Source organism: Erythrolamprus reginae, chromosome 10 (assembly GCF_031021105.1).
Source record: "Erythrolamprus reginae isolate rEryReg1 chromosome 10, rEryReg1.hap1, whole genome shotgun sequence".
In the NCBI taxonomy this organism is placed as follows: Eukaryota; Metazoa; Chordata; class Lepidosauria; order Squamata; family Dipsadidae; genus Erythrolamprus; species Erythrolamprus reginae.
Window position 1 is genome coordinate 17,096,072 of NC_091959.1, and position 23,732 is coordinate 17,119,803.

Sequence of the window (23,732 nt, forward strand, 5' to 3'; positions counted from 1 at the left end):
ACAAGAAAAATGCAACAGAAAAATTAGTGTCCCTGAAGAAAGCAGGGAGATGTCTGGAGAAATACGCACCGTTAAGAGTGCAAAAGTGGTAATCGGTCTCCGGGCAGACTCTCTCTGGACTTCACCCACTGGAGGAGAGAGTTCCGCCCAGAGAAGAAGCCAAGATCCCCCCTCCCTCCCCCCTCCCACTTTCCCCGCTTCTCTCTCTCATATCCTTCAGATGAAACCACAAAGGACTCCGCCCAGAAACCGAGAACGCTCGAGCAGGGAGAATTCCCATTGGTGCTGTGTCTCGTGCTGGCCCCTCCCACCTCCAACGGCCGAGATAAACGCTTCTTCACGACCCCCCTCCCCTTGCAGAACCGCGGATTCTTCTTCTGGGGCTGGAAAGGGAAAAGAAAGGGAAAGGAAAGAAGATAGAAGAAGGCCTGGAATTAAGATCGATTGTTAGTATTTATGTTTTTTTAAATTATATATGTGATTTTAGTGATATTTTTTACTGTTTTTACTTGTGTTTATAACCATTGTTAGCCGCTCAGTCCCTTTAGGAGTGAGCAGCATATAAACGCAATGAATGAATGATTGATTGATTGATTGAATGAATAAATAAATAAATAGGAAAGGAAACGAAAGGAAAAAGAAATTGAAATGAAAGGAAGATAGAAGAAGGACAGAAAAAGAAAGGAAAGGAAAAGAAAGAGAAAGGAAAGGAAACAAAAGGGAAATAAAGGGAAAATAAAGGGAAAGGGAAAGGAAGATAGATAGAGGAAGGACAGAAAGGGAAAGGAATGGAAGGGCTGAAAAGCCAAGTCTCAAGATCTCTGGGATCCCTTTGGCTCAGGCAGTGGGATTCCCCGCCAGTTCCCCCTTCTGGGCAAAGCGAAGGGATCGCAGAAAGGCTACCCAGCCCAGAATGGGGCTTCAGGCGACAGCCGGCTGGAGAAACGCCGGAGGAGCCGAGAAAGGCCGCCTACAACCAGCGCCTACAACCAGTGAGGAAGCCCTGAAGCCCCGTTAGCTCTTTCCGAAGGGATGGAGAGGATGCGGCCACTCACTGGGGGGGACTCGGCTTCTCACCGCCTGCTGGTTCCTGGCCGTACTTGTCCACTCCTGATGCCGGCTGTTCTCTCTGGCGCCCGGCCAGGCCTTCACGCTGGCGAGGAGCCAATTCAGATGGGCGCGCAGAGGCATAACTGCCATGCACTTTGAAAGTGCCACGCTGGGGGGGGGGGGGCGCACGGCGGGTGGGAAAGCATAACTACACGCACGTGGAAAGTGCTGCGCTAAGATCTCCCGTTTCCTGCGCAGCCGCGCGCGCACAGCTTCTTCTTCTATCCTCTTGCCTGTCCTTCTTCTATCCTCTTTCCTTTCCTTTCCCCTCCTTTTTCCTTTCTTTTCCTTTCCTTCCCCTTCTTTTCCTTTCCTTTCCCTTTCTGTCCTTACTCTATCTTCCCTTCCCTTTTCTTTTCTTTTTCTCTTTATTCCACACTTTTCCTTCCCCCTCTTTCCACCCTTTCTCGTTTCTTTACTGCTTTTATTTTCTATTTTATGCCATGATATTAAAAATAATAAAAAGGAGCCTTTTGTTTTAGGATGGATTATGCAAATTTCACTGGGGGGGAACGTCTCTCTCTCTCCCTCTCTCCCTCCCTCTCTCTCTCTCTCTCTATGTGCAGCCAGATGCTTTCAACCCCAATCCGCGGTTCTGCATGTGGGGGGGAGTGTCGCGAGGAAGCGTTTATCTCTGCCGTTGGTGGTGGGAGGGGCCAGAACGAGGGACAGCACCAATGGGAATTCTCCTTGCTTGAGCGTCACCGGTTTCTGGGCAGAATCCTCTGTGGCTTCACCTGAAGGAGGTGAGAGAGAAGCGGAGACAGGAGGAGGGAAGGGGGATACTGTATTGGCTTCTTCTCTGGGCGGAACTCTCTCCTCCAGTGAGTGAAGTCAAAGGAGAGTCTGCCCGGAGGCCGATGACGCTGGAGAAGGGAAAATTCCCATTGGTCCTCCTTCTTGCTGACTGCTCCCAATTCCTAATTTCGAGAAAGCCCCATTCTGGGCTCAGCAGCCTTTCTCGCTTGGCGCAGAGAGGGAACCGGCGGGGAATCCCACTGCCTGAGCCCAAGGGATCCACGGGATCTCGAGACAGGTCGTTTTCTTGAGGGGGGGTGGGAGCCCTCAAGAGGGGAGTGTCAGGCAGGGCGGGGCCAGGCCAGAAGGAGGGGCCAGGGCCAGGCAATTCAGCCGGTTCAGATGAACACTCCCCGGTTTTTCTTTTCATTCCAGATTTTTTAAAAAAGTAAAAATAATTTTTATTGAACAGTTTTAAAAACATATAAGTTTAAATATACTTATGTACAAAACCAACATTAAAAAGACATCACATGACATTACATTATACAACAAGACCTAAACAGTAAAAATGAATATTCATTTAGCAATGTTGCGTATCGTTATATCTTTTCTGTAGCTACAACACTTGTTTGTTAACTTATCTATATTCATTAAACTCCATCCTTTACAATTACTGTATCTCTATCTCATAATATCTTGTCTAAATCTATCCACCTTGCACATTATGTCCTATATACATCACTAGACATTTAACTTTGTGTCTTTGCTCCAACCAATTATACCAATTATTCCACATTTTATAAAATTCTGTTTCCTCCTTATCATGAATTTCCATGTCTAATTTACACATTTCCATGCATTCTAATATTTATTATCATTGTACTTGAAGGAACTGTTGCTGCTTTCCTGTATTGAGAGTATGTGATTCTGGCTGTTATTATATGTAGCATAAGATATCGATTATTATTTATCTTTGTTTATAATTCCTTGTATGAACATTTTCAGTTTTAAATCTATTTTTTTGTTTTGTTTTATGATTTCTTCTATCCATCTCTGGATAGAAACTGGAAACTTTTGCATCTCATGTGGAAACCAAGGACCCAGAGGATGGAGGGAGAATGGAGAGGTACCCACTGCAAGAGGCTCAAAGTCCAGTATGAAGTTTCCACAGTCTGTGTTGATTTGGGGAGCCATGTCATCTGCTGGTGTTGGTCCACTGGGCTTCATTAAATCCAGGGTCAACGCAGCCGTCTAACCAGGAGATTTTGGAGGACTTCATGCTTCCTTCCACAGCTGAGCTCTATGGGGATGTTGACTTCATTTTCCAGCAGAAATTGGCACCTGCCCACACTGTCCAAAGCACCAAAACCTGCTTCAATGACCCTGGGATTCCTGTGCTGGATTGGCTTGCAAACTCCCCTGACCTGATCCCCATAGAGAATCTAGGGGGCATTGCCAAGAGAAAGAGGAGAGACATGAGACCGAACAATGCACAAGAGCTAAAGGCCCCTATTGAAGCCTCCTGGTCTTCCATAACACCTTAACAGTGCCACAGGCTGAGAGCTTCCTTGCCACACAGCATTGAGGCAGGAATTGCCACATAGGGGGCCCAAACCAAGGACTGAGTACATATGCATGCTTATACTTTTCAGAGGTTCGATATAGTTATAGTTTATTAGATTTGTATGCCACCCCTCTCCAAAGACATATAGTTCTATGTACAATTCTTGTTTTATTGATTGCATGTAATATTCTAATTTTCTGAGATGGGGGATTTGGTTTTTTTTAATGCATCCCATAATCATCACAATTATGACAAATCAGGGCTTGAACTATCTTGCTTTACATGTAATGGGTCTCTCTCATCTGTGATGTTTTAAGTTACATTACTGAAATAAATGAACCTTGGCACGATAATGTAATTTTTCGAGTTTCACCAGTAATTTCCTCCCATGTTGACTGTATGGCTGTAACTTGTTGCTTATATCCTAAGATTTTAATTAATATTGCTTCTTCATTGCTTATTTGACCCCTATGACAATCATTAAGTGTCGTACCACATGACTCTTGACAAATGTATATTTTATTTTATGTATGCTGAGAGCACCAAGACAAATTCCTTGTGTGTCCAATCACCCTTGGCCAATAAAAATTCTATTCTATTCTATTCTATTCTAATAAAGTCTGGAGGGCTGGAACTGCAGAAAAAAGGTTTCAGTACGATGGTATGTTCATATTAAAACTGAGAATAACGTTTTACTGTAAAAGATTAAGGAAACGTTTATTCCGTTTAGTTTTTTCATCTGGAATCAAACTGTGATGAAGAAGGGGAAGGGACCCAGCGGGAGGGCCAGGTGGAGAAGTGGGACAGGAGGAAGAAAAGTCTCCTAGAGACCTCAATGGAGCTGTTGGAATTGCAGCCCAGAAGGGGCCGCCTGCACTTTCCCCGAAGGGCCCTTCTGCTCCGCTTGGCTGCATGGCTGAAGTCCAAGAGATGAGGGGGCGGGAGGGGTGAGAGGGCCTGGGAGGGAGGGCAAGAGCCCCCTGTGGGTGAGGCAGTGATGGGACGGTGGGAAGTCTGGGAGCTGTTAGCTTTGAAACTTGGGCAAAGCGATTTTGGCAAGGGGGGACAGTTAAATTGGGGGGGGGGCAAAGGGAAGGAAAGACTCTTTAGGCATAAATTGTAAAGTGGGAAATTAAAGCTCCTGAAAATTGCTATTTTATTTCTCTGCTTGAAAGAAAAAAACACAGTGGAAATTTCATTACAAACTTTATTTTTTAAATTTACTTTTTTTTATTTTGGTGCAAAGTACAGAAACAAAAAAATAATAATCCCAAACTGAAATCCCAAACAGCTGTTCTGTTGAACACTTTCTGCAAAGGAGGTTTTATCAGGAAATCAAGAAAGAATTACATAAAAATAAAAAACTTTTTGAAAAACAAAGAATTATATAAGAGGGATGAAGATTTCCCTTCCAAAGTGAGAACCGATCAAACCTGGCATTTCACATCATTCTGGCATTGTCACGGAGAGGATCAGGCAACCAGGCTGGATTCTTGGGCCCAACAGCTTCATCCTGACCCCTTTTCCTACTCATTCTCTCTCACAAACACTTTTAGCTGCTGTCAAGAGGAATACGTCCCAACATTATTTTCGATAAGCTTTCACATTCAGTAGCTGTTGCTGAACAGCTGAATTCCTCTGAATTTTACAGAGATATCTTTAACAAGATTGAAAGGGGACGGAGCTGCAAGAATTTCCCACTTTGAAACATATAGATATGTTTTTCTTTGACTCCTGCATACTTTCTAAATGGAAATCAAATGAACATCACATTAACAATTTGTCCAATATCACAATGGTGTTATATATCATGTTTTTACATTTGTTCTGGCTGTGAGATGCTCCTTTGTGTTCAGGTCTGGCCTCAGAAGGATAATGTAGCACTTGGGAATGAAGATGCAACTTAGCAGACCAGCACTGGAGGCCAGGATGGAGAAGACCTGGACAGCCACCATGTATTTCCCTTTGGTGCTCAGGTAGGAGGGCAAAAAAGTCACCCAGACACTGCAGAAGACCAGCATGCTGAAGGTGATCAACTTGGCTTCATTGAAGGCCCCAGGCAGATTCCTGGCCAGGAAAGCCACTGTGAAGCAGATGGCAGCCAGGAAGCCCATGTAGCTGAGGGTGACATAGAACATGACAACATCCCCTTCGTTGCATTGCAGGATGATTTCTCCATGCTGGGAGTGGAGGTCAGAGTCAGGGAACGGGGGAGAAACTCCTAACCAGATGGAGCAGATGATAACTTGGACAGAAGATGAAGAGAGGATGATGGAGTTGGCCAAGCTCTTCCCCAACCATCTCTTCACTTGGTTTCCCGGTTTTGTGGCCAGGAAAGCCAGCACCACCATGATGGTTTTGGCCAAGACAGAAGAAACAGCAACTGAGAAGATGATGCTGAAAACTGTTTGTCGGAGAAGGCAGGTGGCTTTCCTTGGTTGACCAATGAAGAGAGAAGAAGACAAGAAGCAAAGCAGGAGGGAGACCAGGAGGATGTAGGAGAGGTCCCGGTTGTTGGCTTTGACAATGGGAGTTTCTAGGTATTTAATGAAGATGATTAAAACAAGACCTGTGCTTAGGAAGAAAAGTAAGGCAAAAGAGACAAGGATGATGCCCAGATCTTCTTCATAAGACAAAAAGGTTATAACTTTGGGGATACATTGTACTCTGTCCTCATTTGGATATTTATCATCTGGACACTTGGTGCATGTTTCAGTATCTGAAAAATAAAAAGTAATATTTCTTTAATATTTTGGTTTTTTAAATTACAAGAAATAATGCTTTTGGACAACACCTAATTCCAGGAACATTTTCTACGACATATATATAAACAATTCCATTAAAGAGAGGTAAGAAGGATATTTTTAAAAATGTAGCTAGGTATATGAAGTTGAGGGGAATCCTGGGATATTAATTATTTTCTGTGTAATGGGTAGAATCTTCATAAGATCCTACATTGTTAGAGGTTAATAATGAATCATAACATCTTTTTAGGCAAACATCCTGAGTCCTGCCCCATGGCAGTTAAAGGGACTTGGAGGATGCCTACAGTATCCTGTAACATCTGGAAGCAATATGTAACTAAGGAGAAACAATGAACCAGTGGAACAGCTGGCCTCCAGAGGTTTTATGTTCTTCAATGTTGGAGGTTTTTAGGAAGAGACTGGACAGTCACTTGTCTGAGATTGTATAGGTCCATGATAGCAAGCTATGGCACGGGTGCCCGAGGTGGCATGCAGAGCCCTCACTGTTGGCACGTGTGCCATTGCCAGATGATCTTCTGATTTCCAGTGCACATATCAGTCTTTGCAGGCACTGGAGCACCGAGAAAACAGCCTGAAAATGGTCCAGGAAACAGCCAAAAGAAAGATGGTTTTCAGGCTATTTTTCGGGCCCAAAATGATCTGAAAAACACCCAGAAAATGCCCCCAAAAATGGCCAAAACAGGCATGTGCACGATGGTCAGCTTCTCTTTGCACTTCCAATGCTCCATCATGTGCACCTGCATGCACATGCATGTGTGTTCCGGTTTGGGCACTCATTGCTGAAAAGGTTCACCATCACTGGTATAAGTTCTCCTATTTGAGCATGGGGCTGGACTAGAAGACCTCCAAGGTCCCTTCCAGCGCTCTTTTGATTGATCTGACTGGCAGAATATTTGTGTAAGGAGTTCCCCCCATTATTATCCACAGCACCACATTATGGACTTTCTCAGTGATCCTCAAGGGGAGGTCAATATACAGTGAATTGCTAGGTCTTTCAGAAGGTGGACCTGAAAGAATTCATCAAGTTTCAAAGTCCTCAGATGTTCCTAGAAAGGTAAATTTAGAAGCACTTTTCCAAACTAAACAGTGTAAAAAGTATTTCCTCTGCTGTTAGTAAAATTGCCCAGTCTGCCATCTCCCCTCCTGTCCCTTCCCAGCCCTCCTTCAAAGTCTTTTTGATTTACCTCCTTTTAGATAAGAAATTGTGCACGTTAAAAATAAAAAAAACCCCAGGTTTGCTTCAATCTGCCTTTTAACTTGTACTTTCATGAAAATGTTCTGAATGGATCCAGTTCCACAAAGCCTCCCATTTTCCTCAGTGTCACCCACCTTCCTGAGTAGAGAAGGTCCCCTCCGGACAAGGAATGCAGTTGTAGCAGCAAACTGGCTCTCCTTCTCGAGCCCTCTTGACAAATCCAGGATGACAACTTTCCACACATTTGGACTCAGGCAGGGACTGAGCAGAAAAAAGAGACTGTGTTAGGATATATGTTAGGATTCTCCATCTATAGAAATGAAGTAAAAAAGGATGGAGACATTGGTCTTCACTAAGGTTTATATGAAACCTCTGACGTTTTCTAAACAGATGCTAGAGGTATAACAACTGGCAGATTCTTTATTTAGTTCCTCATTTTTGCTTTTGGAATTTAACATTACAATAAAGTACTTTTTTATTCAATAAAGTCTGAAGGGATGGAATTGCAGGGAAAAAAGTATGATGAGATATTCATATTAAAACTGAGAATAAAGTTTATTGTAAAAGGTTTAGGAAAGTTATTTCATTCTGGTTTTTAATATAAAATAAAACTGTGATGAAGAGAGAAACCTCTGACCAGTAAGATCTTCAAAGATTCCCATAAAACATGGCAAAGCTGATCCACTTAGGTCATGTCTACTGATGAACTTCCATTAGATGACACCACCCTGGAGACTCTACACTTTCCCCACTTGAAATGGGACCTCGGACTTTGGAAAACACAGAAAAACAGCAAAATTTCTCCCACCTTATTGAGTAACTTTAGCCGTGGAAGTGCATCTTGGTCGATAGACAGTCTCTGTCGTATAAAATACGCCAGTCTCTCTCTTTTGACATCCTCCTTGGGGAGAACCAACAAGCTATCAATCTTCAGATCTGCTTTTATCTCTCCATTTGGGTCCAAGTACAGTTTCAACTCTGAAATATTCCAATATTCATTCTTCTCCAGAAAGGGATGAAACTAGAATGGGAACATCCAGGAATTTGAAATACAGACAACATTGTTTCTTATCCCACATTCAGTCTTTCTTCTACAATTGTGTAATCTCCAAATGTGCTTAAATAATACTGCCACAATCTTCAAAAATGAATGAAAAGGTTTGGGGGGAAAAAAATCATATACAGTACTGACAAAATATACAGAAAGTATAATAAACACAGTTGGTCAATTATAAAGAACATTCTAGAGCAGAGGTCCCCAACTGCCGGTCCGCGGACCGGGACCGGGCCGTTGGGGTTTTCCAGCCGGTCCGCGGCGCCGCTGCCCTCCCGGCAGAGGACATGCAGGACAGGGTGGGGCGTCGGGCAGGGCGGGGAGAATCAGGAGGCTCCTTTGGCGGCTGGGGGCTGCCTGGGTTTGTGATTTTGGCTGGGGGGAGTTAGGAAGGTCCTACTTCTCCCCCCCCCAGCCAAAAACTCAAAGCCTATCTGCTGGATACGGGCAATGAGTGGGACGAGCGGCGCGGAAGCCTCTTGCAGCAGCTGCCACAGCCACCGGCTTCGGCGCCGCTCATCCCGCTCATTCCCCGTGTCTGGCAGAAGCTGCTGCCCGAGTGCTCTTGGCCGGCGGGATTCAAAGTGCTGGGGTGGGGGGTGTCCTGACAGCCCCCCCACCCCAGCACTTTGAATCCCGTCGGCCAAGAGCACTCGGGCAGCAGCTTCTGCCAGACACGGGGAATGAGCGGGACGAGCGGCGCCGAAGCCGGTGGCTGTGGCAGCTGCTGCAAGAGGCTTCCGCGCCGCTCTGTCCCACTCATCGCCCGTATCCAGCAGATAGGCTTTGAGTTTTTGGCTGGGGGGGGACTTAGGAAGGTCCTACTTCCCCCCCCCCAGCCAAAAACTCAAAGCCTATCTGCTGGATACGGGCGATGAGCGGGACGAGCGGAGCCGAAGCCGGTGGCTGTGGCAGCTGCTGCAAGAGGCTTCCGCGCCGCTCTGTCCCACTCATCGCCTGTATCCAGCAGATAGGCTTTGAATTTTTGGCTGGGGGGGGGGAGAAGTAGGACCTTCCTAACTCCCCCCCCAGCCAAAATCACAAAGCCAGGCAGCCCCCAGCCGCCAAAGGAGCCTCCTGATTCTCCCCGCCCTGTGGAGAAGTGTGGAGGGCTGCGTCACTAAGCTCCACCCCTCCATAACCCCACCCCCATTTGACCAAAGCCCCCACCACCACCGGGCCGTGGAAAACTGGTGTAGCTTAAAGCCGGTCCCTGGTGCAAAAAAGGTTGGGGACCTCTGTTCTAGAGCACTCGCCTGGTGGTGGGTGCACAGGTCACTGCGCACTGTGTTATATGCTATTATTATTTTTATTATTATTTATTAGATTTGTATGCCACCCCTCTCCATAGACTCAGGGCAGCTCACAACAACAATTTTATTGCAAAAGTAATTATATATATATATATATATATATATATATATATATATATATATATATATATATATTTATACACACACACACACACACACATATATGTAGATTGTTCTGAGTTCGGGTTTTGCCCCGTGTAATATTTTGAGTGTCTATGCGACGTTTCGGTGAAATCACATTCACCATCATCAGGCTGAAGTTTTAAGCTTCGTGCTGCTGTGAATATGGAATGTTTGCAACTGCCATTTGTTCCTTATATATAATGTTGGGGGTGGAGATTTGGTTTGAATGTAGCAAATAGATTGGGTGACTATGTTTTAGTGATTTGATTGGTTGGTGGAATCACAATTACTTGAAGGATTGACATGGTGATGATTATGATATGTTTTTTTGTTTAAGGCTGGTTTCCAAATCTCTGGTAGGCGGGACGTGTCATCCCGTTTGTTCATGCTGAAGGGGTGTTTCTCTATCTCTATAGCTTCCATAGTAATTCTTCTGTATAAATTTTCTGTTTTGGAAAGTAATTTAGTTTTTTCAAAGTCAATTTCGTGCCCTGATTTTTTAATGTGCTGGACAAGGGAGGAAGTCTTTTCTTCTTTTTTAACTGCATTCTTATGTTCTGCAATGCGTGTGCTCACTCTTCAATTGGTTTGTCCAATGTATGTGGCTGCACATGTTTTGCAAGGGATTTCATAGATTCCTTGGTGTTCTAGTTGGATTTTATCTTTTGGGTTTCTTAGGATGTTTGATATTTTTTGGTTAGTGACAAATGAAGTTTTGATATTATGTTTGTGTAGAATTTTACTAATTTTGTCTGTGGTGCCCTTGATGTAAGGGAGGAGGGTGGTACCATTATCCTGTTCTTGGTCTTGATTTTTGGGGGGTGTCTCTTTTTTTATTAGGTTTGTAACTGTTTTCCTTTCAAATCCATTAGAAATTAATACATCTCAGCCAAAGTTTAGGTTTCTGTTTAGATTGCTCCAATGCATTATTTTCAAAATATTCCATACAGAGGTTGGCGATGACAGGTGAGAGGGGCGATCCCATGGGGGCTCCCTCTATCTGTTTATATCTTTGTTCATTATAGATGAAGTATGTATTAGTAGTAGGAGAAGGAAAGGAAAGGAAAGGGAAAAGGGGGAGAGAGAGAAAGAAAGAAAAAAAAGAAAGAAAAAGAAAGAAAGAAAAGGAGGGAGGGAGGGGAGAGAAAGAAAGATAGGCAGGCAGGCAGGCATGAAGGAATGAATGAATGAACAAAAGAAAGAATGGAGGAAGAAGTGGAAGAAGCTTGGGTTAGTGGGTGGGTGGGGTGAAGGATGGAGGGAGGAAGGAAGGGAAGAAGGAAGGAAGGAAGGAAGGAAAGAAAGATGGAGGGAGGGAGACAGGAAGGAACAAAGGAAGGAACGAAATAACAAAGGAATGAAAGAATGATGGAAGAAAGGAGGAGGAAGGTTGGGTAGGTTAGTGGGATGAAGGAAGGGGGGAAGAAAGGGAGGGAGGGACTGACGGAGTGAGGGAGGAAGGAGGGGAGGAAGGGAGTGAGTGAGGTATAGATGAGAAAGAGAAAGAAAGAAAACAAGAAGAGTGATTTTATTGCCTTTCTTTTGCCCAGGGCTACCACATATTTTTCAGTGATTTATGTGCACTCAGTGTTAATAGTCCAGAGTATAAATATGGGTGTGTTTATTTTGTACATCAGGTTGCATAAGTCCAGCGTAATATGCTGTTCCATTCCATAATCAGCCACATCAGACATAACACTAATGACTGTTTTGAAAAATATGCAGGTTGTATTCCACAAATGGCAATTTTATATGTGAAATTATGACCGAAATATTTCTGCACCTCTATTGGTTCTCACTGTTAGGAAATGTTTCCTTAGTTTTAGGTGGCTTCTCTCTTTCTTCGGGTTTCCCTCCATTGCTTCTTGTTTGGCCTTCTGGTGCTTTGGAAAATACATTGCCCCCCTTCTTTCTGGCAGCCCCTTAAGAGCCTGTTGCCTCTCACACTCTGGGGCAAAGCATGGGAGACATTTCCTCCTTTCAGGGGTCCATGAAAGGACATCTCAAGTATGTAAAGTTGGAAAAAAGGTGAACAACATTTTTGCAGAACTGCAGATTCATTGAGGCTGACATTGAGTTGGTCACACCCACCCAAGCATATGACCAAGCCTCGCCTACTGAATCACATGACTATGAAGCCACTCCCACCCAGTCATGACTGCCAAGCCACCCCCACCCAATCACATGACCATCAAGCCACATTCATAAAATAAGCCATGCCCACAGAGTGGTAGTAAAAATTACAAACACCACCCTCCCACTTTGGAAACAATATTTCCTGAGTAATTAATTTGGGCAGATCTGTTGAGGTGGTTTCCCTCCTTCTCCTCTGGATACCTTCTCTAAAGGATCTAAAATTCATGGATCCATATCAGGACCCCCTACCTGCCATGGCTGCAGCCTTGGAGACCCCAACCTCTTTTCTCCCTCCTTCCTTCTCCTCCTCAATCTGGGGGAATAGGCAGCATTCAAGGCTTGGGCCAGCGTCTTCATGGTGCTGTAATATGAATAGTGATTTGTGATCTCTATCCTTTTCCACTGGGTCTCCAGTGGGGCTTTCTGGGTGCATCTTCTGCGGCCTTTGACAGAAAATACATTCTTTGAAAGAGAACAGAGAAAATAAATATCTTTAAAATTTTCTTCAAAAAAAAAATGGGGTTCAAAGGCCTCATCTTTTGGCCTTTCTTTGGTCAGATAAGCAAACTTCAAAATATTGTGGACGTATTTGAGAAGTGTGCGCTTGTTCATTTCATACCCTACAAAATTTGTGAGGATCCAGACTTTCCCTTCAGTGAGTCCCGGCAAGCTCAGAAATGTTAAATGGAAAGGAAGAATTCTGTCCCAAAGCGAATCATCTTCCATGAAATGAACAAAGACATTGACCTGTCTCCACTTAGAGAGGGCATCCCTGAGGGAGGCTGTATGTTCAGTTCTTGAGAGTTGTTGTGATATAACGACACAAATTCCATTCTTGACAAGCACAGGAGGAAAAATCCTCATGAAATTCTCTCCCTTCTCTGTGTCTGAAGCAAAGAGGCCAATCAGGGTCCATCTGAAATGGAGGAGCAGTTGGACAATGGCTGGGTACTGGATCCCTTCTTTCTCTTGCATCTGGTGGAAAAAGGGGAATTTGCTTTTATCACTCAGAGCCTCTGAAGCAGGTAAATAATTGATCTGAAAAAGCAATGAGGGATGCTGTGTTATATTTGGGGTCAGATCAATTCCAAAATATTAGATTTTAATAAATCCAGCCTGCTTCTCAAGAAGTATTAGAACAATTTGTAGTTAAACATTGTTTGAAATATTAAAGACACAATATTAGCAAGAGCGTATAATAAAAATGGGAAAGAATGAATTTTAAAAATGGTAAACAATGTGAATAATATCACCTCTACAATTTACCATAATTAGATTAACACATTGAAATGCTGACTGAAGTATTATATTCCAATAAAGGGCCTATTAATTTTTTTGAGGATTGGTCCATCTTTTTCTGTTTCTGTATCACAGATTCTTTCTGAAGGACTCTTTTCAGCTTATTCTCCAGTTATACAAGAAACAGGCAGACCGCAGTTCCTAATACAATTTGTCAGTTGTATAATCCAAGATTTCTTTTTAATTGAAATTTTGTCTGTTTTTGTCAGTTTCCATAGATGAAATGTTATGCCGATATTCATATTTTCTGAATTTAGACAAAGCAGAAATTGTGTAAATTCCCAATACAACTGTGAGGGCAGCAGCTGGAGTCCTTTTACTCACCCCAGGATTCTCCTCAGAGGCCGTGATTGGGTTGGTTCTGCTAGCGATTTCTCTCTGAAGCCCAAAACATCAGATGGATGTAAGAACATGGGGGAAACCTTTGTTTCTTATGCTTTGATAATTGGGGCTGAGGAAGCTGGGGAGCTATGAGGTTTTCATTTAAGCACCATTTTCACTCATGCCCTTTCTCTAACTGAGCTCCTTTGTTGATGAGGATCCCCGATTCAGTCTCAGAGAAAACAACCCCAGGTAAGGAAAAGGGTTACACACTCTATTGGCTGACCAACTGTGGCTACAATGTCATTTCCCAAAGACCATAACTTTTGAACTTGATTAATTATTAGATAATGAAACAATTTTTAAAAAAATTGTTCCCAGTTGTTAAGTGTGTTTTCCTGATTGTTTGTACCTTAAATGAATAGAAAAAAGTTATTATTCCCTGTAAACCTTGCTTTTGTGGTCAGTACAATGATATTTTAAAATTGATCTATTTTTAAGGATATTCGCAATATTTCAAGATACTTAAAGAGCTTCTGGAATTGTGAGAACTATCAAGAAGTTTCTAAAGCTGTCCAGAATTATCTAGAACTTTCTGGGACTGTACAGAATTGTAGGTAGCTGTATAACTACAGTTATATAGGGCCACTATAGCCCTTCTTGAGAGACGGAGAGAGAGGATGTAATTGATTGGGATTACATAGTAAGTGGGCAATGACCATGACAGACAAAGGGGAATTGACCTAGACAGACAGGTGAGAATTCAATATCTATTCAGATTCTGATAACGACAGTATTCACACTTCACCCCACACCCATTAAAGGAGGAGCTTAGAAATGTAAATGTATATATTGTGTGTTACTCTGGTACCAGGTGATCAATCCTGCTCTGCTGAATCCTCAGTACACTCTTGTAATTTAATACTGCATGGAATAAAGACAATTTTTATTAAGTTTGGAGAGACATCCTTTTTCCTTGCAGTACACAGCAACTTAGTCAATTTAGATGGCATCAAGAGGTTGCATACATCCAGCAGACGCATTTTGCTATGTATGTGGCCAGTTTATAAAGACAAGAGTGAAAAAGTACTCTGTGGAAGCATCTGCTAAGATGTGTGAGGCATACTTCGGCATGAGAGGGTTCGCAACTTGGGCGTCCTCATTAGAGAAACATCTTTCAGCTGTGGCAAGGGGGGCGTTCGCCCAGGTTCGGCTGGTGCACCAGTTGCGACCCTATTTGGACCGGAAGTCACTGCTCACAGTCACTCATGCCCTCATCACCTCAAGGCTCGACTACTGTAACGCTCTCTACATGGGGCTACCTTTGAAAAGTGTTCGGAAACTTCAGATCCTGCAGAATGCAGCTGCAAGAGCAATCATGGGCTTCCCTAAATATGCCCATGTCACACCAACACTCCACAGTCTGCATTGGTTGCCAATCAGTTTCCGGTCACAATTCAAAGTGTTGGTTATGACCTATAAAACCCTTCATGGCACCGGACCAGATTACCTCAGGGACCGCCTTCTGCTGTATGAATCCCAGCGACCAGTTAGGTCCCATAGAGTGAGTCTTCTCCGGGTCCCGTCAACTAAACAATGCCGCTTAGCGGGACCCAGGGGAAGAGCCTTCTCTGTGGCGGCCCCGGCCCTCTGGAACCAACTCCCCCCAGAGATTAGAATTGCCCCCACCCTCCTTGCCTTTCGTAAACTACTTAAAACCCACCTCTGCTGCCAGGCATGGGGGAATTAAGATTCCTTCTCCCCCTAGGCCTTTACAATTGTATGCATGGTATGTTTGTATGTATGTTTGGTTTTTTATATTAAGGGGTTTTTAATTCGCTTTTAGTATTGGATTATTATTGTATACTGTTTATGATTGCTGTTAGCCGCCTCGAGTTTTTGGAGAGGGGCGGCATATAAATCCAATAAATAATAATAATAATAATAATAATAATAATAATAATAATAATGCCTGTTGGTGACCAAGACAAACCATGGGCTCCTCATTTCACATGTGAGTACTGCAAAAAAACTCTTGAAGGTAAGTGGATAAATGCTACTCTCTTAAATAGCAGATTAACTCTGTTAATATTATAAATATCACTAGTCATTAGTGTGAAATAGGCCTAAATCAAATTCTCAATCCAAATTTTATTATATTTGCTTATAGGTTGGTACAGGGGAAAGAAGAGAGCCATGCATTTTGCTATCCCAAGAATTTGGCGTGAACTGACTGATCACTCAACAAATTGCTACTTCTGCATGGTGGACCCTTCCAAACATCGCACTGCCAAAAATGCACCGCCTGTAACGTATCCTGACATTCCTTCATCTATTGCCCCAGTACCACACTGCCCTGAACTTCCTGTACCAACACCTCCAGACAGAGCTACACCACCTTCAAAAGAAAGCAGCAGGTCAGACACCGAGGAAGACGTTGAAGATCACAATTTCTCTTCATATGCAGATGAGGAGTGGAAGCCATGCTACCCTAACCAAAAATACCTCAACAATCTGATCAGAGACCTTGGTCTCACCAAGTCCAACTCTGAGCTTCTGACATCAAGGCTCAAGTAATGGAACTTATTAGATGAAAGCATTCATTCAGAGGAAGCGTCACCAAGTTTTTTCCATCTTCTTCAGTCATCAAGATGGACTGTGTTTCTGCAACAATGTGGCCGGTCTATTCGAGGCTATAGGTATCACCTGTAACCCGAATGAGTGGCACCTCTTCATAGAGAGCTTATGCAAGAGCCTCAAAGCCGTGCTGCTTCGCAATGGGAACAAGTATCCGTCTCTTCCTGTAGCTCACTTGGTGCACCTGAAAGAGGAATACGCCAGTGTCAAGATGTTGCTAGGTGCCTTGTGTATGATGAGTACGCCTGGGAAGTTATCGGAGATTTCAAAATGATGTCATTCCTGATGGGCCTCCAAGGTGGTTTTACTAAGTATCCTTGCTTTATTTGTCTTTGGGACAGCCGGGATACTGAAGCGCACTACCACAGGCGGGACTGGCCTCAGCGGGCAGAGTTCACTGTGGGGAAGAACAATGTAAAGTGGGAGCCACTGGTGGACCCACGTAAGGTGCTGATGCCACCACTATACATCAAGTTGGGGCTCATAAAACAATTTGCCAGGGCTCTAGATAAGGAGTCGAGAGCTTTCAATTACCTCCAAGATCTTTTCTCCTTTAGCTGTCTGAAGCAAAGATCAAAGCTGGTGTCTTCGTCGGACCAGAAATCAAGAAGATGATAGAGTGCAGTGAATTTCCCAAGAAGCTGAATAGGAAAGAGAGAGCAGCTTGGAACAGTTTTGTCGCAGTGGTTCACGGCTTCCTAGGCAATCATAAAGATGAAAGCTATGTACAACTGGTTCAGACTCTGATAAAGAACTATGCTGCAATGGGCTGCAGGATGTCACTCAAAATCCATATCCTTGATGCTCATCTTGATAAGTTCAAAGAGAACATGGGAACTTATTCAGAGGAGCAAGGCGAGCGCTTTCACCAGGACATTATAAACTTTGAATGCCGTTACCAAGGACAATATAACGAAAACATGATGGGCGACTATATTTGGGGATTGATTCGTGAAACTGATTTGCGGTATAGTCGTAAATCTCGGAAAACCGCACACTTCTGAACAGTTTTTGGTATGTGCAAATTTGCAATGCATATAGTGTTCCTAGTCTGACTGTATAAATGAGAAGATGCAAAATCGTCTGTTTCTACAGTAAAAATGCATAATTTTCGTTGCCGTGGTCACAAAAGCGAAGTTTATGATGAATGTAAGCAATTTTTAATTTGTTTTAGACATAAGCAATTGGAATATAACATTTAAAAGCTGGGAACAAAATTTGTGTTACAATTATTATGACAAAAGAATCCAAGTCTTGTTCACATAATATACAATCCAATGTGTAAGTATGATAATATCGTTTTGCTAGTGTAAACTAGTGTGTTCCAATAGGTATTTTGAATACTAAACATGTGTACCTATAACAGAACTTAAAACAGAATAAAAAAAAATTGGAAGGTGTTGTGATTCAGCCTGAGGCTCCTCAGGGACCGGCTGGAGCTCTGCCGGATCCATGCCCAGAGGAGGAGGACAGTGAACAGGAGGGGGAGGACCAGGCAGACGGGGGAGAGGAACATCAGGAAGAGGAGGAGGGAGAGCAGCCTGAGACCCCCAGGGGGGGGGGCTCTCCCCAGCTAGTAGCCTGGATTCATTGGATGAAGACGCACAGGCTATAATAGACATGAGGCAGCGACGTGCAGCTCAAACATGGGGCCAATTAGAAAGGTATTTCCATCCCTGAATTGGCAACAGCTGGGTTTGGGTGTGGTTCTCCTCAGCAGGGTTGAAAAGGCAGGCCCGCCCTTACAGTCTTGTGGAGAGTTATCAACTGGGAGTCCTGTGACCTTGCTTCGATTCTTGGCGTCTCTGATCTTGGCTTGTGGCCTAGAAGTCTGGAAGACTTGGGGGAGGCGTGGGGTTTATTATCTCCAGCGTTGTTTTTGCCAGCAAGAGTCCTGTTTTATTGCCTGGCCTTCGTGAAACCTCTGTGAAGCTTCATAGTGTTCCTGTCTGTAAGAACAGTTTTTGTTACCAGTGTTTGCTTTCAATTATATAAACTGCCTTTGCTTTTTACCAGTGTGTCTGGATACTCTTTTTGGTTGGTGTTGGTGTCTGGGGGGACCCAGACAGAACAGAAGGGACCTTGGAGATCTTCTAGTCTAACCTCCTCCTCAATTAGGGGAGTCTATACTATTCCAGACAAGTAGTTGTCTAGTCTCTTTTTTAAAACCTCCAGTGTTGGAGCACTCACAACTTCTGGAGACAAGTTATTCAACTGATTAATTGTTTTAAGTGTCAGGAAAGTTCTCCTTAGTTCTAGGTTGTTTCTCTCCTTGATTAGTTTCAATCCATTATTTCTTGTCTTGTTTTCCATTTTTTGGAAAATAGGTTAACCCATCTCCCCAATTTTTTGTAGCAGCCCTTGAAATATTATATTCTGTTATTAGTTCACTGCGAGAAAAGGAAAAATAATGACACAGGAGCCAGGTGAACAACAACAGACGTTTACTATCTTGTTAATCAAGGAGAGGTCAACTCAGGTAGATAATCATACCTGAAGAAGGCAATTGACATCTTCACACATCCATTTTATACCAAATCAACAATAAATACGTGATTCTCAGTATACTGAACACTCCCATAAGTCATGACGTGAGCAATGACATATGTTCTTAATGTGTTTTTTCCTCTTACTTAGGGACTAGCCCCAGTTTTATATCCTGTTTTTCACACAGTGAGCTAAAAATACAATATTTGTTCATAATACTGCTTTGCAAGCATGGTTACATAATGGTACAGACGAGAGGCCATTTAAGTATAAAAGAAAACTTCATACCACAATATGGCTGCACTTTGGTTCCCTTCTTTACACAAAATAAACCATCTTTACATTTTCCTCTCAGTCACCCCCAGTCCTTTTCATTAGACTAGACATATCCAATTCCTACAACTGTTCTTCATATGTTTTAGTCTCCAGACCCTTAATCATCTTAGTCCCTACATCTTTTTTATAATATGGTGATCAAAATTGGATACAGTATTCCAAGTGTAGTCGTGCCAAGGCATTATAAAGTGGTATTAATACTTCACATTATCTTGGTTTTATCTATCTGTTAATGCAAATGTTTTTGATTTTTTTGGCTGGTGCCACAAATTACTGGTCCATTTTTAAGTGGCTGTCCACTAATCCTCCAAGATCCCTCTCACAGTTGCTACTATTGAGGCAGGTTTCACTTAATCTGTAAGTGTACATTTGGTTTTTCTAGCCTAAGTGTAAAACCTTACATTTCTCTACATTAAATTTCATTTTGTTAGAGAGGCTCAGGGTTCAAGTCTATCTAGATCTATCTGGATCTTCACCTTATCTTCTGGGATTTAGGTATTCCTGTCACTTTAGTGTTGTCTTCAAATTTGATGATTTCCCTTTCTCTCCCCTCATCCAAATCATTCATGAAGGTGTTGAAGAGTCCTGGGCCTAAAATGGAACCTTGGGAAAAGTGACCAGAAATCCCACTTTCCGCGGGACAGTCCCATTTTTCAATCATTTGTCCGACGTCTCACGGGGTTTCCAAAATGTCCCGATTTTGGAATGAAGAGGGGACGCCAGCAGCAGGGGGAGAACAGGAGAGAAGGGGTATGTTTCAATTCTGCCCCTCCCCTCCTCTTCTTTGTAGAAGGTCTTTTCCTTGCCCCCACCCCTCCCCAACCAAGCCATGCTGACCACAGCTTGGTTGGTGAAAGGCAGCGCTTGGGGGTGGGGTATTCTGTGGGGTGGTGCTCGGCAGCCAGCGGTGCCAAGCCCTGGAGCGGCCCTGGAGCCGTGCGGAATGTCTCTCTCTATCTTCCCCGGGCATGACGATGCCATGTGAGTCCTTCTGGCTGGCTCAGCTGCTGAGTTCCTTCTCATTTTCCGCGCCTCCTCCTCTTCTTCCTCTGCCCTTCCCCTGACACGTCGTGCGGTGCAATCTTTAAAACGGGCGCCAGAGATCGCCGGATTCATGAGTGGCACAGGGTGGGCGGTAGCGGCGGCGGGGCGGGTGTGGGGTCACGGAGCCTGATCCTAGCCCCGCAATGCCCGCAACCTTCCTGCAGCTGCCCCTGCACTTTGCCACCTCTGCTGGGGACGTGGGCACCAAGGGCAGCCTGGGTGTGACAGGGGCAGCTGGGGGGGGGGAGGGGGCGGCCAGCCTCACAGCTGCCTCCCTGGCGCAGCCTGTCGAGGGGCCGCCGCCTGTTCCCCAATGGAGACTTCACGCAGTCTGCAGGCCCCATCAATGAGGACGCCATGGTCGCTGCCGCCACTCCTCCGCCTGGCTCAGCTTTGTCCAGCATTCCACTCAGGGCCCTCCTGCTGCAGCTGGAGGACTACACAGCCAAGAGAGAGAGAGAGAGAGAGAAAGAAAGGAGAGGAAGGGAGGGAGGGAAAGAAAGAAGGAAGGAGAGAGAGAGAGAGAGAAAGAGAGAGTGGGAGGAAGAGAGAAAGAGAGAAAAAGAGAGGAAGAAAGAAGAGGGAGAGACAGAGAAATAGAAAAGGAGGGAGAGAAAAGGGAGGGACAAAGAAAGAGAAATAGAAAGGGAAAGAGAGAAAGAGAGTGAGAGGGAGGGAAGGAGGGAGAGAGAGAAAAAGAGAAAGGGGGGAAGGAAGGTAGAGAAAGAGCAAGAGGGAGGGAAGGACGGAGAGAAAGAAAAAAAGATGAAGGAAGGAAGAGAGAAAGAGGGAGAGAGAGAGAGGAAGGAAGGGAGAGAAAGAAAGAGAAAGGGAGGAAGAGAGATAGAAAGAAAAAGAAAGAATTTTTTTTGAACCATATAGACCAAACCAAGAACCTTCTCCCCACCCCCCACCCCCGTCAATGGTGTCCCTCTTTAACAATGTAAAAATCTGGTCACTTTAACCTTGGGGTCTCCCACTGCTGGTTTCCCTCCATGCAGACGTAGTTCCACTGAGGAACACAGGCTGAATCCATCTGGGTGTAACGCTCTCTATCCCACATATTTTTAGCTTACCAAGAAATAAGTTTATGGTTTACTTTGGAAAGACTTTCTGAAATCCAAGTTCTGTGTGCTACATACCCTGCATTTTACTGGTCCACTAATTCAGTAATTTTGTAAAAAAATGAAATGACATTTATTTATGATCTGTTTTTTTTTTCTGCATTAGTCATAATAATTCATTCATATCTATAGTGAATAACAAGGGTTCAAATATGTATCTTTCCTTCCTCGCCTTGGTAAACATAGATCCTTCTTTATGTGGGTCCATTGAGCCCAAACCTCCCTCTCAAACAAGGCCTTGGATCAGGGCCAAGAGGCTGAGCTCCATTTTGAGGGCAATCCATTTTCTCCACCATATTTCTCTGTTTATTGAGTCAAATGCTGCAGTAACATCTAGAAAGCCACCAAGCCTTATTTTACCTCACTGATATAGATTAGATATTTCAAGACCAATTTGAGCCAATATATGATTAATAACTTATGCATTATTTCTTATAAAATTTATATAGCTTTTAACTCTACCTATAGCATTCTGGTTCTTCTGCAAGGAATGCATTTTTCTGAAGTTTAACTAAGAGGATCATGGCATAAATTTTAGCCATAATTTGCTGTGAACCGCCCTGACTCCAAGGAGAAGGGTAGCATAGAAATCTAATAAATAAATAAATAAACAAACAAACAAACAAACAAACAAACAATATCTTCTAGTCCATTTGATCTATAATTGCTAGAGTCCTTTTTATTCCACATCTTAGAAAGATAAAATGTTACCATTGTCAACTTCAATCCAAGTGGATAGGGCGAGTCTTATTTATATGTGAAAATGAAGATGCCAATAGAGGCCCCAACAACCAGATATATTTTTGATGAATTAAATAGTTGACAGAATATCTTCTCCATGGACTGTATTGCTTGCATTTCATGCCTTTTATGATTAATCTTAACATGAACATAATGGGATAAAATATTGTGATTTTTGCTAATATGGAGAAAAACAGCTCTTGAATTCCATGAAGAAGACATGATTACATCAATTGCTCACCCACCATCACCCACCACGTACTTTTATCTGATAGAGAAAAACATAGACAAACCTGTGGGACTTTGTAGGTGCCTCCTAATGTTGACATCTGGATTGAGATTTCCCTTCTAGCTCTATCAAAAAGAGCCAGAAGGTTCTCCTTCCTTCCACAGCCGTAGTTGGGGACATTGGCTTCTCCAGTGGAGAGAATGTCCAGCAAGGCATCTGAAGTGCGGAAAGTGCTCATATAGTTGACATGGAGGTTGTAGCCAAGTGTGAGGTTGTGCAGGAGCTGGGAATTCTTGTTGATTAGTTGAATGTTGAAACTTATTATTAAGCAAAAGGAAAAACCATAAATATCCCTATTGTAAAAAAAAGTGTTATTATTATTATCGATAGCAAACAACAAATATTTTTTAAAATATATAATCCTCCACAAGCCTACTGAGCCTTAAGCCAGCATTGAACCAAAAGCAATGATCAGTTATACAAATCTGGAAATCGGCTGAGGTACAGAAGCTACAACTGATTCCACAGCTACCTCAAATAAAATTCATTATTCAAGTGGTAAATTAAGGATTGAACAGAGAAAGGAAAATAATCTGCAGCCCTTTCAGCTTTTCCTCAGATCCTTTTTGGATTGGAGTCTCTTTCACAAAATAAGACAAAAGAGAGAAGCTGTGGAAATCAAAATCATTCAGGAAATTAGACATATTCCCCAATAAAGGAATAAATGGGGGGAAACAGAAAAGAAGGAGAATGTTAGAATGGAGGGAGTACAACTCCATCACCCTAAATGACTTACAGGTCATGGAAAACAAACTGAAGAGAAGGAGCCACATTGAAAAGCAACTTTGTATGCAATCTTTCCTCTCCAGAGATGACTATACCAATGAGATGGTCTCCTGGGCTGTAAAAGCTCTGTGGTTGTTTTCCATCCTGGTGCTCCAAACTCAGCTGGCATTTCCTTCTCAGCTTCCCAGAGACTGGATGGAACAAAAGCAGCACCAGAAACAGAAGCAGGAGGTCCATAATTCATGGGGTGACTAAATCAATCTCCTTCCTGTTCCTAAAGAAGAATTAAAAGATTTCAGAGGACCCTCAGAATGTGGAATATGATCCAGTTGCTTTCCTGATTGAAACACTGCTTCATTTGGAAAGGCAAGAGACATACATGCAAGAGCAAAGACTCTGCCTGTCAACAAACTCCACATTTCTCTGCCCAAAGTAGCCCCTGGAGGATTCAGCCAAAGAGCAGAGCTGAAACTTTTATCATAAGTCTCCCTGTCAGGAGAGATCCCTGGATAATTCAACTTTGGGGAATTGTCTGGAGAGAAGTGAAAGGGAAATAATCCCAATATGGCACATAATGGCAGAGGCAGAGATGGAATTAAATCAGTTATCTAGAATTGAGAGGTTTGGGAGCTCCATGCTTGAAACTGACCCCGAAGGGAATACACGGCAACTGTGGCTGAAAAAACAAATAAATCTGTGATTTGTTGGCATGAAGACAAAATCCCAG

General features: G+C 43.3%; 1 protein-coding gene across 1 annotated transcript; it reads right to left on the bottom strand.

Moving 5' to 3' along the window:
* Positions 1 to 216: 216 nt before the first annotated feature.
* On the bottom strand, positions 217 to 12,977 carry LOC139173194 (vomeronasal type-2 receptor 26-like). The gene is made up of 7 exons (XM_070762792.1): positions 12,251 to 12,977; positions 8,184 to 8,396; positions 7,510 to 7,636; positions 5,236 to 6,134; positions 3,108 to 3,293; positions 1,078 to 1,219; positions 217 to 383 (listed from the first exon to the last, which is right to left on the bottom strand). Exons 1-7 carry the CDS (start codon positions 12,974 to 12,976, stop codon positions 217 to 219), a joined length of 2,460 nt encoding a protein of 819 aa, XP_070618893.1. The 5' UTR covers position 12,977.
* Between the last annotated feature and the right edge of the window lie 10,755 nt (positions 12,978 to 23,732).

Coding starts and splice junctions, on each gene's coding strand:
- LOC139173194 (XM_070762792.1), bottom strand. CDS start 12,976: ATGCAAGAGAAAGAAGGGATCCAGTACCCAGCCATTGTCCAACTGCTC. Junction 6,135..7,509: donor GACCTTCTCTACTCAGGAAG/GTGGGTGACACT, acceptor TTTATTTTTCAG/ATACTGAAACATGCACCAAG. Junction 3,294..5,235: donor ATCTCACAGCCAGAACAAAT/GTAAAAACATGA, acceptor AATGCCCCCTAG/ATTCTCTATGGGGATCAGGT.